This window comes from Eleutherodactylus coqui, chromosome 12 (genome assembly GCF_035609145.1).
Source record: "Eleutherodactylus coqui strain aEleCoq1 chromosome 12, aEleCoq1.hap1, whole genome shotgun sequence".
Lineage (NCBI taxonomy): Eukaryota > Metazoa > Chordata > Amphibia > Anura > Eleutherodactylidae > Eleutherodactylus > Eleutherodactylus coqui.
Genome location: NC_089848.1, coordinates 106,493,639 through 106,509,031, shown reverse-complemented (window position 1 = coordinate 106,509,031; position 15,393 = coordinate 106,493,639). Strand labels below are relative to the sequence as shown.

The window sequence follows — 15,393 nt, the reverse complement described above, 5'->3', positions numbered from 1 at the left end:
TATGATGTTATGGAGGAAGACGTTCTATATGATGTTATGGGGGGAGATGTTATATATGATGTTATGGGGGGAGATGTTATATATGATGTTATGGGGGAGGATGTTATATATGATGTTATGGGGGAAGACACTATATATGATGTTATGGGGGGAGACGTTATATATGATATGTGGGGGAGACATTATATATAATGTTATGTGGGGGAGACGTTATATATGATGTTATGGAGGAAGACTAAGGATGAGCGAGTATACTCGCTGAAGCACTACTCGTCCGAGTAATGTGCCTTAGACGAGTATCTCTCTGCTCGTCCTTAAAGATTTGGGACCGCTGCTTAGCGGGGAGCTGCGGGGAGAGCGGGGAGGAACGGAGGGGAGATCTCTCTGTCCCTTTCTCCCGCCCGCTCTCCCCTGCTCCCTGCCGCGACTCACCTGTCAGCCGCAGCGGTCCCCGAATCTTTATGGACGAGCAGAGAGATACTCGTCTAAAGCACATTACTCGGACGAGTAGTGCCTTAGCGAGTATACTCGCTCATCCTTAAGGAAGACGTTCTATATTTTGTTACTAGCTTACCCGTCGCGCGTTGCTGCGAAGACAGACATACATACATTTGTTTTTATCTATATAGATAATAATCTTTATTTGTATAGCGCCAACATATTCCGCAGCGCTTACATAGACAGGGGGGAATACAGAAAGACAAAATACAAACATTACAGAACCACGGTTACATATAGTAATCAGTTGATTGATACAATAGGGGTGAGGGTCCTGCTCCAACGAGCTTACATACTACAAGTAATGGGGTGATACAGAGGGTAAAGGGGCTGGAGATGTGCACAGTATAGATAACAACCAATCACAGCGCAACATTCATTTTACCTCAGCGGTATAATATATAGCAACCAATCACAGCACAGCGTTTATGTTACCTCAGCAGTATAATATATAACAACCAATCACAGCGCAACTTTCATGTTACCTCAGCAGTATAATATATAGCAACCAATCACAGCGCAGGTTTCATGTTACCTTAGCAGTATAAGAAATAACAACCAATCACAGCGAAGTTTTCATGCTACCTCAGTAGTATAAGAAGTAGCAACCAATCACAGCACAGCTTTCATGTTACCTCAGCAGTATAAGAAGTAGCAACCAGTCACAGTGCAGCTTCCATGTCACCACAGCAGTACAAGAAATAGCAACCAATCACAGCGCAACATTCAGTTTACCTCAGCAGTATAATATATAGCAATCAATCACAGCGAAGCTTCCATGTTACGGCCGCCTGCACACGAGCGTTCCGGATTCCGCTAGCGGATTTTCACGCGCGTATGGTACCTAAATGTGCTTGCGGATAGGTGCGGATGCGTAAAAAATCACGCGCAGATATACGCGGATGTGTTGCGGAAAAAAACACGTAGAAAAACCAGCAGACGCCTCTTATTGTAAACCCAACCCCTAGAGAACTGCCCATTCCTTGGAAAACAGCTTAAAAACCAACACCCAGACTCCGTTCTGTCCCTCTTGCTTGTGCGAGCACAGTTAAATTATTCTGGCAACATGCAGGATGGACGTCTTTCCACAGAGCTGGAGGAAAGAACACAAGTCCGGCAATGGAGCCGGTCATGTGCTCTTTTCTGCCAGCGTTGCGGAGAGTCGTCCGTCCTGCAGTGTGTCTGTTTAGATATCGCTGCATGCGTAAAAGTCTGATCTATCAAAGTAATGTATAATTTACCCTGCACGGTGAATGTGGTAAAAAAAATAAAGAAACTACGCCCGAAATGCACTTTTTCGGTCAACCTATTTCCGAGAAATAATGTAATAAAAGGGGATCAAAAAGTCAACTGTATGCGAAAATGGTACCAACAGAAACGTCAGGACATACCGCACACAATGAGCCCTCATACAACTATGTCGCCAAAGAAATAAAAAAGTTATTGCACGCAGAAAATGGACACAGAAAATAATTTTAAAAAATTATATATATAAAAAAAAAAAATACAAGTACTACATCAAAAAAAATACTATATAAGTTTGGTATCGTAGTAATCGTACTGACCCATAGAATAAAAATATCAGGTCGTTTTTGTTGCACTTTGTGCGCTGCAGAAACAGGACGACCGAAAGATGGTGGAAAGACTTTTTTTTTCTCTCCGATTACGATTTTTTAAAGGTTTTCAGTAAATTATATGGTACAATAAATAGTGCCATTGCAAAATACAATTGAAAGGGCAGTGCTGCTGCTGAAATGTGCCTGTGAAGCTCTGTGCTGTGTGTTGGGACGCCTCCTACCATGCCTACTTCCTGTAGTCATAGCAACCAGTGACTCCATCCGCAGCTGCACTGCGGATGTACTGCGTGAAAAAACGCACCCATTCACTTGTATTGGAGGCTTCACGCGCAGAATCCGACCCAAATTAGAACAGGTCGCAGATTTTTTCACGTGCGTGAAAAAACGCGATACAAATCCGCCCGTCTGGGGACAACTGCGGATCCTCATAGGAGTATATTGGCTGCGGTCTGGGGGCAGATAATGTGCCTAAAATAACGCGCTGGAAATTCCGTTCGTGTGCAGGCACCCTACCTCAGTAGTGTAAGAAATAGCAACCAATCACAGTGCAGCTTCCATGTTACCTCAGCAGTATAAGAAGTAGCAACCAATCACAGTGCAGCTTCCATGTCACCTCAGCAGTATAAGAAGTAGCAACCAATCACAGCGCAGCTTTCATGTCACCACAGCAGTACAAGAAATAGCAACCAATCACAGTGCAGCTTCCATGTCACCTCAGCAGTATAAGAAGTAGCAACCAATCACAGCGCAGCTTTCATGTCACCACAGCAGTACAAGAAATAGCAACCAATCACAGCACAGCTTCCATGTCACCTCAGCAGTACAAGAAATAGCAACCAATCACAGCGTAACACTCATTTTACCTCAGAGGTATAAAATATAGCAACCAATCACAGCACAGTTTTCATGTAACCTCAGCAGTATAAGAAGTAGCAACCAATCACAGCGCAGCTTTCATGTTACCTCAGCAGTATAAGTAGCAACCAATCACAGCGCAGCTTTCATGTAACCTCCGCAGTATAAGAAATAGCAACCAATCACAGTGCAGCTTTCATGTTACCTCCGCAGTATAAGAAATAGCAACCAATCACAGCGCAGCTTTCATGTTACCTCAGTAGTATAAGAAGTAGCCACCAATCACAGCGCAGCTTTCATGTTACCTCAGTAGTATAAGAAGTAGCCACCAATCACAGCGCAGCTTTCATGTTACCTCAGTAGTACAAGAAATAGCAACCAATCACAGCGCAGCTTTCATGTTACCTCAGTAGTACAAGAAATAGCAACCAATCACAGCGCAGCTTTCATGTTACCTCAGCAGTATAAAATATAGCAACCAATCACAGCGCAGCTTCCATGTTATCTCAGCAGTATAGTATATAACCAATCGCAGATAAAAAATATCCAGTATAGCGCTTCACGGGATGAAGTGTATCTTTCTGCACCATAAAGGTGAAGTTTTATTGCAACGCGTTTCAACCCTGTAAAGGGCCTTTTTGAAGCATACAAAAATACAATTTACAATCATTTAAATAGTTTAAAAGAAGTGACTTACACTTAGCAGTCATGGCAATGCTCACGGCCCCCGCCATACTGTGGGCGGAGTCTCGGCGTCAGCGTGATGGCGTCAGCATGCAGAAACGTATAGTGGACTGGAGTTAAAAATAACAAATATACTTTAAAATTGAATGCAAAAGCGAGCTGGTAAAGAAACCAGCCCTTGTTAGAAGTTGGGTTATTTAGAATTCTAACTCTCATCGAAAAGATTCCGGTGGGTGCCCCGGTCATGTGATGAATGCGGGATGACGTCATTCCGTCGTACGTGCGCTGTCTAGCAACGAGGAACGCCGTGGTTCCCCGGGATCAGAGCTATCATTGCGAGGGTCTGATCATGTGATGCGTCTGCAGGATGATGTCATCGCGTGGTGCGTGAGTCGCCTAATAGTGAGGCACGCTGTAGTTCATCGGAGCTATATGGCACAATCATGTGATCTATGAGTGTATTGATGTGCTCATCTATAGAGGACAAGACCTCTTGATTTATATGTTATATTAATCATGTATTAGAAAAACTATGGATACCATGTTCTTTTTCTATATATATTAGAGGAATAAATTGAAGTAAAAAATTAATAAAACGGGAAGAAAGCATGCAGTTCAATTAAGCTGCTCGTTTTATACCAAAAAAGGTATTATTTTTATCTCACGTTATACTCCCGTTTTTGATGGATAATATGAATTTAAAAACTTTAGTATACTTAATAACATAGACATTACTAGCATAAACCATATGTCTTATATAATATATCATGAATTATCATAAAATATCATAAAAATCTCCTGTTATCAGTTTCAGCATAGATCCAATCACAGACATTTATATAGGATTTGTTATGATATATAGCAGTGGGAAAAAAAAAAAAAAAGTAAAACTGTTTTGTTAGATGTGTTACGTTGGAGTACATCTTATGAATTTTTCCTCCCCCCCCCCCCGAAATATATATATATATATATATATATATATATATATATATATATATATATATATATATATATGAACTTAATTTGGAATTTTTTGTGCAATAAAGTTTATTTGGGTGCAATAAAGTTTTTTTGTTTGGTGTTTTGTTTTGTTACATTTTTTCTAATACCTCATTTAGGAACCAGCGTATCCAGTCTGAAAATCCAGAACATTTCCTTTTTTCGAAGATCCGAAATGGACTTATTGGAAATGTACTCTAATGGGGTCACCCTTAGCCCTGAGGGATCACACTTGTATAAGAAATAGCAACCAATCACTGCACAGCTTTCATGTTACCTCAGCAGTATAAGAAATAGCAACCAATCACAGTGCAGCTTTCATGTCACCTCAGCAGTACAGGAAATAGCAACCAATCACATCGCAACATCCATTTTACCTCAGCTGTATAATATATAACAACCAATCGCAGTGCAGCTTACATGTTACCTCAGCAGTAAAATATATTACAACCAATCACAGCGCAGCTTTCATGTTACCTCAGTAGTATAATATATAACAACCAATCACAGCGCAGCTTTCATGTTACCTCAGTAGTATAATATATAACAACCAATCACAGCGCAGCTTTCATGTTACCTCAGTAGTATAATATATAACAACCAATTACAGCGCAGCTTTCATGTTACCTCAGTAGTATAATATATAACAACCAATTACAGCGCAGATAACATGTTACCTCAGTAGTATAATATATAACAACCAATCACAGTGCAGCTTTCATGTCACCTCAGCAGTACAGGAAATAGCAACCAATCACAGCACAACATTCATTTTACCTCAGCGGCATAATATATAGCAACCAATCACAGCTCAGCTTTCATGTTACCTCAGCAGTATAAGAAATAGCAACCAATCACAGTGCAGCTTTCATGTTACCTCAGTAGTATAAGAAGTAGCAACCAATCACAGCACAACATTCATTTTACCTCAGCGGCATAATATATAGCAACCAATCACAGCGAAGCTTTCATGTTACCTCAGCAGTATAATATATAGCAACCAATCACAGCGCAGCTTTCATGTTACCTCAGTAGTATAAGAAGTAGCAACCAATCACAGCACAACATTCATTTTACCTCAGCGGCATAATATATAGCAACCAATCACAGCGAAGCTTTCATGTTACCTCAGCAGTATAAAAAAATAACAGCCAATCACAGCTCAGCTTTCATGTTACCTCAGCAGTATAAGAAATAGCAACCAATCACAGCGAAGCTTCCATGTTACCTCAGTAGTATAATATATAACAACAAATCACAGCGCAACATTTATTTTACCTCAGCAGTATAACATATAACAACCAATTACAGCGCAGCTTTCATGTTACCTCAGCAGTATAGTATATAACCAATCGCAGCGCAGCTTTCATGTAACCTCAGCAGTATAATATATAACAACCAATCGCAGCGCAGCTTTCATGTTACCTCAGCAGTATAAGGAATAGCAACCAATCACAGCGCAGCTTTCATGTTACCTCAGCAGTATAGTATATAACAACCAATCACAGCACAGCTTACATGTTACCTCAGCTTTATAATATATAACAACCAATCGCAGCGCAGCTTACATGTTACCTCAGCTTTATAATATATAACAACCAATCACAGCACAGCTTTCATGTTACCTCAGTATAATATATAGCAACCAATCACAGCACAGCTTTCATGTTACCTCAGTATAAGATATAACAACCAATCGCAGTGCAGCTTTCATGTTACCTCAGCTTTATAATATATAGTATACCCGTCACACGTTGCTGCGATCTCAGAAGAAAGGAAATTCAAGGAATCTCGTTCTGATAACATTGAATTTACATTGCGTCATTTTTATTGAAACTTCTTCATTTTCATATGGAAAACATTTCCGCGATGTTTTTTGTTTTTCCGTCTGGTACGTACACGAATAAATCAAAAGCTTTTCCGAGGCGTGAGCTGGCCACATACAGTTGTCCATGTGAGAGCCATTGTGCATTCGTCCCATATGATAAGTTTACATGTTTGGAGAACTTTGCCTATTCCAGAATTTTTGGTGGGACACGCGCCACCTATTTTAGGATAGATGAACTATGCCAGAAACCTACGTGGGAGTGTACTCAACAACTTCCCAAAGTTTCATGGCAATCGGATGGATGGTGTAGTAATGCATAAAGGACAAACAGACAGACATACATTTACTTTTATATATATAGATGGAGGGAGACGTTATATATGATGTTATGTGGGAGACATTATATATGATATGTGGGGAAGACGTTATATATGATGTTATGTGGGAAAACGTCTTTTCTAAAGTGGGGTGCCCAGAACTGGACACAGTATTCCAGATGAGGTCTAAATAAGGATGAGTAGAGGGAGATAATGACCTCACGTGATCTAGACTCTATGCTTCTCTTAATACATCCCAGAATTGTGTTTACCTTTTTGGCTGCTGCATCACATTGTTGACTCATGTTCAGTCTATGATCTATTAGTATACCCAAGTCTTTTTCACATGTGCTGATGCTTAGCCCAATTCCTCCCATTCCGTATGTGCTTTCCTCATTTTTCTTGCCCAGATGTAGGACTTTTGTATTTCTCCTTGTTAAATACCATCCTGTTAGTCGTCGCCCACTGCGCAAGCTTTTCTAGATCTTTTTGAATACTCTCCCTCTCTTCCCTAGTGTTAGCTATCCCTCCTAGCTTTGTGTCGTCTGCAAATTTGATCAGTTTCCCATCAATTCCCTCCTCCAGATCATTTATAACAATGTTGACCAACACTGGCCTAGGACAGAGCCTTGTGGTACCTGAGCTTCTGGGGCAACTGGGCTTATATTAACTAGTTCTGGGGGGTGTCAGTCATATCGGGACTTCTGTCTCTCACTGGCGCCTCAGCCAGCAGGGACGTTCATAGTCTCGGGACGGTGAAGAAGATGCCACGAGACTATGTCTGTCACTTAGCAACTCTTGAATCTCCCTAACGGCTCTCGTCTATACTTTAACATGGGGAACTTTGAGGTGGCCCGATGGGTCACTGAATGTACCCGACTGAAATTTTGGAATTTTACGGCGGTGGTGAGGAAAAAGCTTGTAGGCGTATTTCTATTAGATGTGAGTCTGTTCCAGTTGCCTGCGCTCTGTCTACTGCTTATACGGGAGCAAGACACATGCAACTTAATTTGGTACCCTGTTTTTAAACAGTCTCAATTAAATGTAATTCTTTTAATATGTGTCTGTACTGTGAAGGGCTGCCACTATTCTATAGACTCCTCTTTTCCAACACATTCAAAGGTTATAGGCCTCATGTCCACGGGGAAAATCAGGCCCGCTACGGATTCTCCATGGAGAATCCGTAGCGGGTCCCTCCTGCCCCACGGACATGAGCGCTGAAAAGAAGAATAAACTCACCTCTCGCACGCTCCGGATCTTCCCTGCTTTGCGACTTCATCTTCTCTCCGTCGCGGCCGGATCTTCTTTCTTCGGCCCGGCGGATGTGCATGGCACGTCAGTTGCGTGCCGCGCGCATGCGCCGGCCCGAAGAAAAAAGATCCAGCCGCGACGGAGAGAAGATGAAGCCGCGAAGAAGGGAAGATCCGAAGCAGGTGAGTATATTCTGATTTTGGTCTCCCGCGGATCCGGGCGGCTTCCAGAAGCCTGCGGGAGCCATCCCTGCGGGAGCCCCGCACCTAAATGGAGCATGGTCCGGATTTTTTCATGCTCCATTTTTTTAAAAATCCCTTTTATTGACGATCCGCGGGTATTTATCTACCCGCGGGTGGTCAATGCATCCCTATGGGATGCGGATCCACATGCGGGTGATCCGCTGCGGATTTAAAATAATCTTTTGCCCATAGACATGAGGCCTTAGGCCTTATTTATGGTGGCTTAACACTTGCAATAAAATCAAGCCATGCGAGAGTGAGTGAAAACGCAGAATTATGAAACCAATGATTTTCAATGATTTCCTTCCCATTTGCGAGGTTTTCTGTCCTGCCATGTTGCAAACTTAAAAATTACTGCTTGCCCTATCTTTCAGCATTTTGCAACTTTTTCTTGCGCTTGTTTCCCTATGGATCCTCCGATTTATTGCATCATAATCTAATCAATATTCTGTGTGACCACAATTCACCTTCAAGATAGAAGAGGGAACAGCACACCAGGGAATCTTTAAAAATATAAATGGCACCAGCTGGTGCTTCCTTTATTTTCAAATCTCAATAAGAAGCAACGTTTCGGCCCAGTGCTGAGCCTTTTTCAAGATTTATCTTCATCAGTTCTTTGTACACTTGCACAGTCAGGGATTTTGTAGGATTATAGTCAGGTGTATGATTAACCAATTATACCAAACAGATGATAACCAGGCTTAAACCTGTGTGAGAAACAGCCAAACTCTACTACAAGGGTGAGGTTTTAGAAGACAGTTTCATGTCACAGGTCATATATCATGTTGAGAGGGAGCACAACAACAAGACAAAAGGTAGATATACTGCATCAACAACGTCCTACCCTGGCAAAGATTTCACAACAGACTGGGGATTCTAGATGTGCTTTTCAAGAAGCACGAAGAAACAGGCAACAAAGACACAGCGGTTGGCCAAGGAAACTTAGTGCAGCAGGTGAAAGACACATCATGCTTCTCTTCGAAATCTAAAGACGTCCAGCAATGCCCTCAGCTCAGAACTGGTAGAAACCAGTGGGGCCCAGGTATACACATGTACAGAGGAATCAACGACGGAGGAAGAAGTCTCTATACTGCTTTCCACCGCTTGCCCCAACACCAACACCGTTCCTCACCATGGACACGCTAAGACTCTCATTGTTGCCCTTATTCATTCCAGATTTGACTACTGTAATTCTCTTCTAATTGTCCTTACCCATACCAGACTCTCCCCTCTCCAAACCATACTATATGTGGCAGCGAGACTCATTTTCCTATCCAGCCGCTTCTCAGATGCCTCCACACTATGCGAATCACTGCACTGGCTGCCCATCTACAACAGAGTTCATAGAATGGGGGAGTTGGAAGGGGCCTTCAGAGTCATCAGGTCCAACCCCCTGTTCAGTGCAGGATTCACTAAATAATCCCAGACAGATATTTGACCAGCCTTTGACCAACTCAATTTAAACTCATCACCCTCACCCACAGAGCTCTCTATCGTGCTGCGCCACCGTACGTCACCTCTCTCCTGTCCATACATCACCTATTCCGTGCACTTCGCTCTGCCAACACAGTCAGACTATATGTCTCCCTGATTCGAACTTCACATGCTCACCTCCAGGATTTCACCAGCGCAGCATCGGCCCTATGGAATGCTGTACCCCAAGATCCAGACAATCCCTAACACACGGAATTTCAGATGTGCCCTAAAGACCCACCTTTTCAAAGTTGCATACCAACTCTCCTAATTAGGTCCCCACCCTCAAATGACGCCCTTCTGTACACTCCCTGCGTCACATCTCCTATACCACCCCAACCCGCCCTGATTGTGCTCCCCCATGCATCAAAGTGCTAAGGAATAAGTTGGTGCTATACGAATAAAGATTATTATTATTATTAGAAGTCTGTCCAGAAGGGGTCTGTATGGAAGAACTGTGGTCAAAAAGCCATACCTTTGCAGTGACTGAGGAGCAGCCTAGGAGACAGCAGGGTAGAGTTAGGGTCTTGTCACGGTGGCTCTACCATCTCCCACCCGGAGGGTAACCGGTGACATGTCCAAGGGCCGAGGGCAGGTTAATAAAGAGAAACCCAAATAATAGATTACCTTGGGTCCTGTTTTGTCTCATGACGCCACTGTTTCTTCGACATTCCTGGATGGTGAAGTAAATCCTCTCCTGTATAGTTTCTGTGGGAGGATTCCTGGGTGGCAGAGTAAATCCACACACACACGGGTACTGGTTAAGACACAGCCTCTGGAAACGGACGGACAACTGGTCATTTTACTTAAAGGGGTTGTCTCGCAGCAGCAAGTGGGGTTCAGCACTTCTGTATGGCCATATTAATGCACTTTGTAATGTACATCGTGCATTAAATATGAGCCATACAGAAGTTATTCCACTTACCTGCTCCGTTGCTAGCGTCCTCGTCTCCATGGATCCGTCTAAAATCGCTGGCAGCTTGCTTTTTTAGACGCGCTTGCGCAGTCCATTCTTCTCCTTTCAGCACGAGCCGCTTCAGTGTGCTCCCCGCTACAGCTCTTCTGCGCATGCGCAGACGAGCTGTCACTGCTCGGGAGCACGCTGGAGCGGCCATTCTGTACCATCCTCTGTTAGAGGAAGGTGCAGAGCCGCCCAGCAGAGAAGCCCAGCCCAGCAGCCCAGCCGAGAAGCCGCCCAGCTGTCCCGCCGTCCTGCCGCCCAGGTAAGTGATGGGCCGGGGGGGGGCTGTCGCTGTGATGGGGGCGCTGCCGCTTGATGGGGGGGGCTGCCGCTGTGATGGGGGCGCTGTCGCTTGATGGGGGGGGGGCTGCCGCTGTGATGGGGGGGGCTGTCGCTGCGATGGGGGCGCTGTCGCTTGATGGGGGCGGCTGCCGCTGTGATGGCACTGTCGCTTGATAGGGGGGGGCTGCCGCTGTGATGGGGGCGCTGTCGCTTGATGGGGGGGCTGCCGCTGTGATGGGGGCGCTGTCGCTTGATGGGGGGGGCTGCCCTGTGATGGGGGCGCTGTCGCTGTGCCGGGGGGGGGGGGCTGTCGCTTGATGGGGGGGGGGCTGTCGCTGCGATGGCGGGGCTGCCGCTGTGACGGGGGGGGGGGGGGCTGCGCCGGTTACCTGCTGCCTGGCGGTGGGTGACTGGTCAGCCGTGTTCACTCCAGGGCGTCTGGTTGTCAGGGAGACACAGCTGGTAGCGTCTCGGGAGCGCGCACGTCGGGCTACAGCAAGCGAAGGGAAAAGAGCCGGCGGCCATCTTTGGGAAACTTTTTATAAGTTGCTGAAACGCTGGAACGGTAAGTACAAACCAGCTAGAAAAGTCATTTACAGGGGGGCTTAGTAATGTGTGCTTAATTAGGGGGACTGGGCAATAAAAAAAATTCACTCCTGCCTCGAGACATCTCCTTTAGGCCTCCTTCCCACGAACGGATTTCCGCCGCGTAATTCGCGGCGAAAATCCGCTGCGTTGCACGCAGCTATTAGGTTCTATTGAACCTAATAGCTCCATGCTCACGATGCGTAATTCCACCGCGGAATTACGCACCGCGATTTCTCCCGTCCTCACCCGCAGCATGCTCTATTTTCTGCGGGTGAGGACGGGCTGTACGCACTGACGGCTTCCATTGCAGTCAATGGAAGCCGTCCATTCACGCTATCTCCCGCTGTAACCAGCGGGAGATAGCGTGAAAAAACGCTTTCCCGCCCACCGCCGAGCGTCATATGACGCCAAATGACGCGGTCCGGCCGCGTCACGTGACACGGCTGGTGACGCGAGAGCGGTGGGCGGTGACGAGCGGTGACGAGCGGTGACGCGGCGGTGGTGGGCGGGGAAGCGATTTCACGCTATCTCCCGCAGGTAAGTATAGGGGCTCTGGGGGGCGCCGTGACGGGCTTCACAGCGGAATATTACGCTGCGGAGCCCGTCACGCTCGTGGGAAGGAGGCCTTAACTTCATGAACAGAAACAATTTCAGCAGCTTCTTGACAAGTCATGTGACAGAGAAAAACTCCTTCACTAGGCCATCCTCTCGGCCTCCTACATTCTGTGTCTGAGTTGAAGGTACCCACAGACAGCTGCCTTGTACTCCTCTCTCTGACAGAACCAGACAGAACTTTCTCTCACACAGACTCCGAACACATATATCAAGCATCATCCCGTGATGAACAAAAAGATACAAAACCAGACAGTCATCCACATACCAGACACTTAACTCTTTCAATGCTGCAGCTATGCAATGCACACCATTCTTGCATACTGAGTATACACACCATTCAGGAGGGGCCCTGTTGTACTGGGCCACTACACCTTCCACATAGAAACATGGCTAGGTGACTCAACTATGCATGAAAACAGGAGGTGGGGTGCAAAAAAAAAAAGGTGTTCTGGACTGAGGAGTCACAATGTGAGATCTTTGGCTGTAACAGAAGGTAGTTTGTTCGGTGAAGGGCTGGAAACCTGTACAATAATAAGAGTCTGAAGGCAGCAGTGAAGCATGGGGAAGAGCTGTACAATGAGAGTCTGCAGGCATCAGTGAAGCATGGTACAGAGCGGTACAATAATGAGTATCTGCAGGCAGCAGTGAAGCATGGGGGAGGGTGGTAGAATAAAGAGTGCCTGCAGGCATCAGTAAAACATTGTGGTGAGTGATACAATAATAAGTGTCTGCAGACAGCATTGAAGTACAGTGGAGAGCAGTACAATAGTGAGTGTCCAGGCAGCAGTGAAGCATTGTGTAGAACAGTACAATAATGAGTGTCTGCAGGCAGCAGTGAAGCATGGTGGAGAGCTGTACAATAATGAGTGCAGGCAGTAGTTAAGCATGGTGCAGAGCGGTACAATAATGAGTGTCTGCAGGCAGCAGTGAAACAATTATAAGTGTCTGCAGGCAGCAGTAAAGCACTGTGAGAGTGATACAATGATGAGTTTCTGCAGGCAACAGTGAAGCATGGTGGAGACCTGTTCAATAATGAGTGTCTGCAGGCAGCAGGGAAGCATAATGGAAAGTGGTATAATAATGAGTGTCAGCAGGCAGCAGTGTAGCATGCTGGAGAGCAGTACAGGAATGAGTGTCTGCAGCAGCAGTGAAGCAGTGGGATAGTGGTACAATGAGTGTCTGCAGGCTGCAGTGGAGGGGGGTAGAATAATGCGTGTCTGCAGACAGCAGTGAAATATGGTGGAGAGTGGTACAATAATGAAGTAGTACAATAGTGAAGCACAGTGGATAGCGGTACAATGAATGTATAATGAATGTCTGCAGGCAATAGTGAAGCAAAGTGGAGGAAAGTACCATAATGAGCACGCAGGGAGCAGTGAAGCATGGTGGAGGGTGGTACAATATGAGTGTCTGCAGGCAGCAGTAAATCATGTTGGAGAGTGGTACAATAAAGAGTGTCTGCAGGCAGCAGAGAAGCATAGGGTAGAGTGGTACAATTACGAGTATCTGCAGGCAGCAGTAAAGCACGGTGAGAGTGGTTCAATAATGATTGCAGGAAATAGTAAAGCAAAGTGGAGAACAGTACAATAATGAGTGTCTGCAGGTAGCAGTGAAGTATGGTGGAGAGCAATACAATAATGATTGTCTGCAGGCAGCAGTGAAACATGGTGGATAATGGTACAATAATTAGTGTCTGTAGGCAGCAGTGAAGCAAGGAGCAAGGTGGAGAGTGCTACAATAAAGTAGTACAATAGTGATGCACAGTGAATAGTAGTACAATAATAGGTGTCTGCAGGAAGCAGTGAAGCATGGTGGTGACTGGAGCAATAATGAGTGTCTGCAGACAGCAGTGAATCATGTTGGAGAGCGGTACAATAAAGAGTGTCTGCACTCAATAATGATTGCAAGCAATAGTAAAGCACAGTGGAGAGCAGTACAATAATGAGTGCAGGCAGTAGTGAAACATGGTGGAGAGCAGTACAATAATGAGTGTCTACAGGCAACAATGAAGCATGGTGAAGAGTGGTACAATAGTGAGTGTCTGCAGGCAGCAGTGAAGTATTGTGGAGAGCAATACAATAATGAGTGTCTGCAGGCAGCAGTGAAACATGGTGGAGAGCATTACAATAATGAGTGTCTGCAGGCAGCAGGTAAACATGGTGGAGAGTGGTACAATAATGAGTGTCTGCAGGCAGCAGTGAAGCATGTGGGAGAGCAGTACAATAACGAGTATCTGCAGGTAGCAGTGAAGCACAGTGGTGAGCGGTACAATAATGAGTGTCTTCAGGCAGCAGGGAGGCAAGGTGGAGAGCGGTACAATAATGAGTGTCTGCAAGCAGCAGTGAAGCATGGTGGAGAGCGGTACACTAATGAGTGTCTGCAGGCAGCAGTAAAGCATCCTAGAATACTGAAGAAAGCAACAGAGGTAATTGCTGAACCACTTGCTGGAATCTGTGACAATAGGATGAAACTGAAAGGGAGGAGTCCGATTAGATATTACACAGTGAGGGGGATCAATGAGTGAAACAGGTTGCCATGGCAGGTGGTGGGTTCTTCAATGGAAGTCTACAGATGCCAGACAAATATATGTCTGGGATGATTTAGTGATCCTGCATTGAGCAGGGGGTTGGACCAGATGACCCTGAAGGACCCGATGATTCTGGAGGACCCTTCCAAATGTAAGATTGTATAATTTTGTATAGGTGGCAGACTCCACTGTATGCATTTACACTAGGATTCACAGGGGGCTTTTTATGATCTATATATGAAGACAAGGGCTATACTGTGATGTGAACAGGGCCCAATACATAGTTTCTCTCATTGACATTTCAAAAAAAGTTCAAACAAGATTGCATATTACACTTAGAAATTTCCTTAGACACGGGCAGATTATTGCAGTATGGGGACAAAGTCATTAGTACAAATGTTTGTCCCCACACTGCTATCATTGGTCAGCTGCACACTTCCTCTTTACATAAGGATATGTGTAGCCAACTGGCAAGCATAAACAAACTAATCAGCATTTGCACATTCGTTAGTTGATTATTTGCAGTTTTACACAGCCTGATGGTTGGGTAAATGAACATTAAGACAAACATTATTACCCATTTATCAAAGTTTTAAAGGCCCTCAATGGGGTTGTGAAGCTCTTCATTGATGATCTACAGCAGTGGCTCTCAACATGGGCGTTATTGCCCCCTGGGGGGCATTTTTACTTCTCAAT

At 45.1% G+C, this 15,393-nt stretch overlaps 1 protein-coding gene across 1 annotated transcript in view; it reads right to left on the bottom strand.

Moving 5' to 3' along the window:
• SVIL (supervillin) overlaps positions 1-8,088 on the bottom strand; it is a 160,130-nt gene extending 152,042 nt beyond the window's left edge. Inside the window, exon 1 of the mRNA XM_066584709.1 lies at positions 7,998-8,088. Coding sequence (XP_066440806.1) covers positions 7,998-8,088 — 91 coding nt within the window. The remainder of the gene's footprint in view (positions 1-7,997) is intronic.
• Between the last annotated feature and the right edge of the window lie 7,305 nt (positions 8,089-15,393).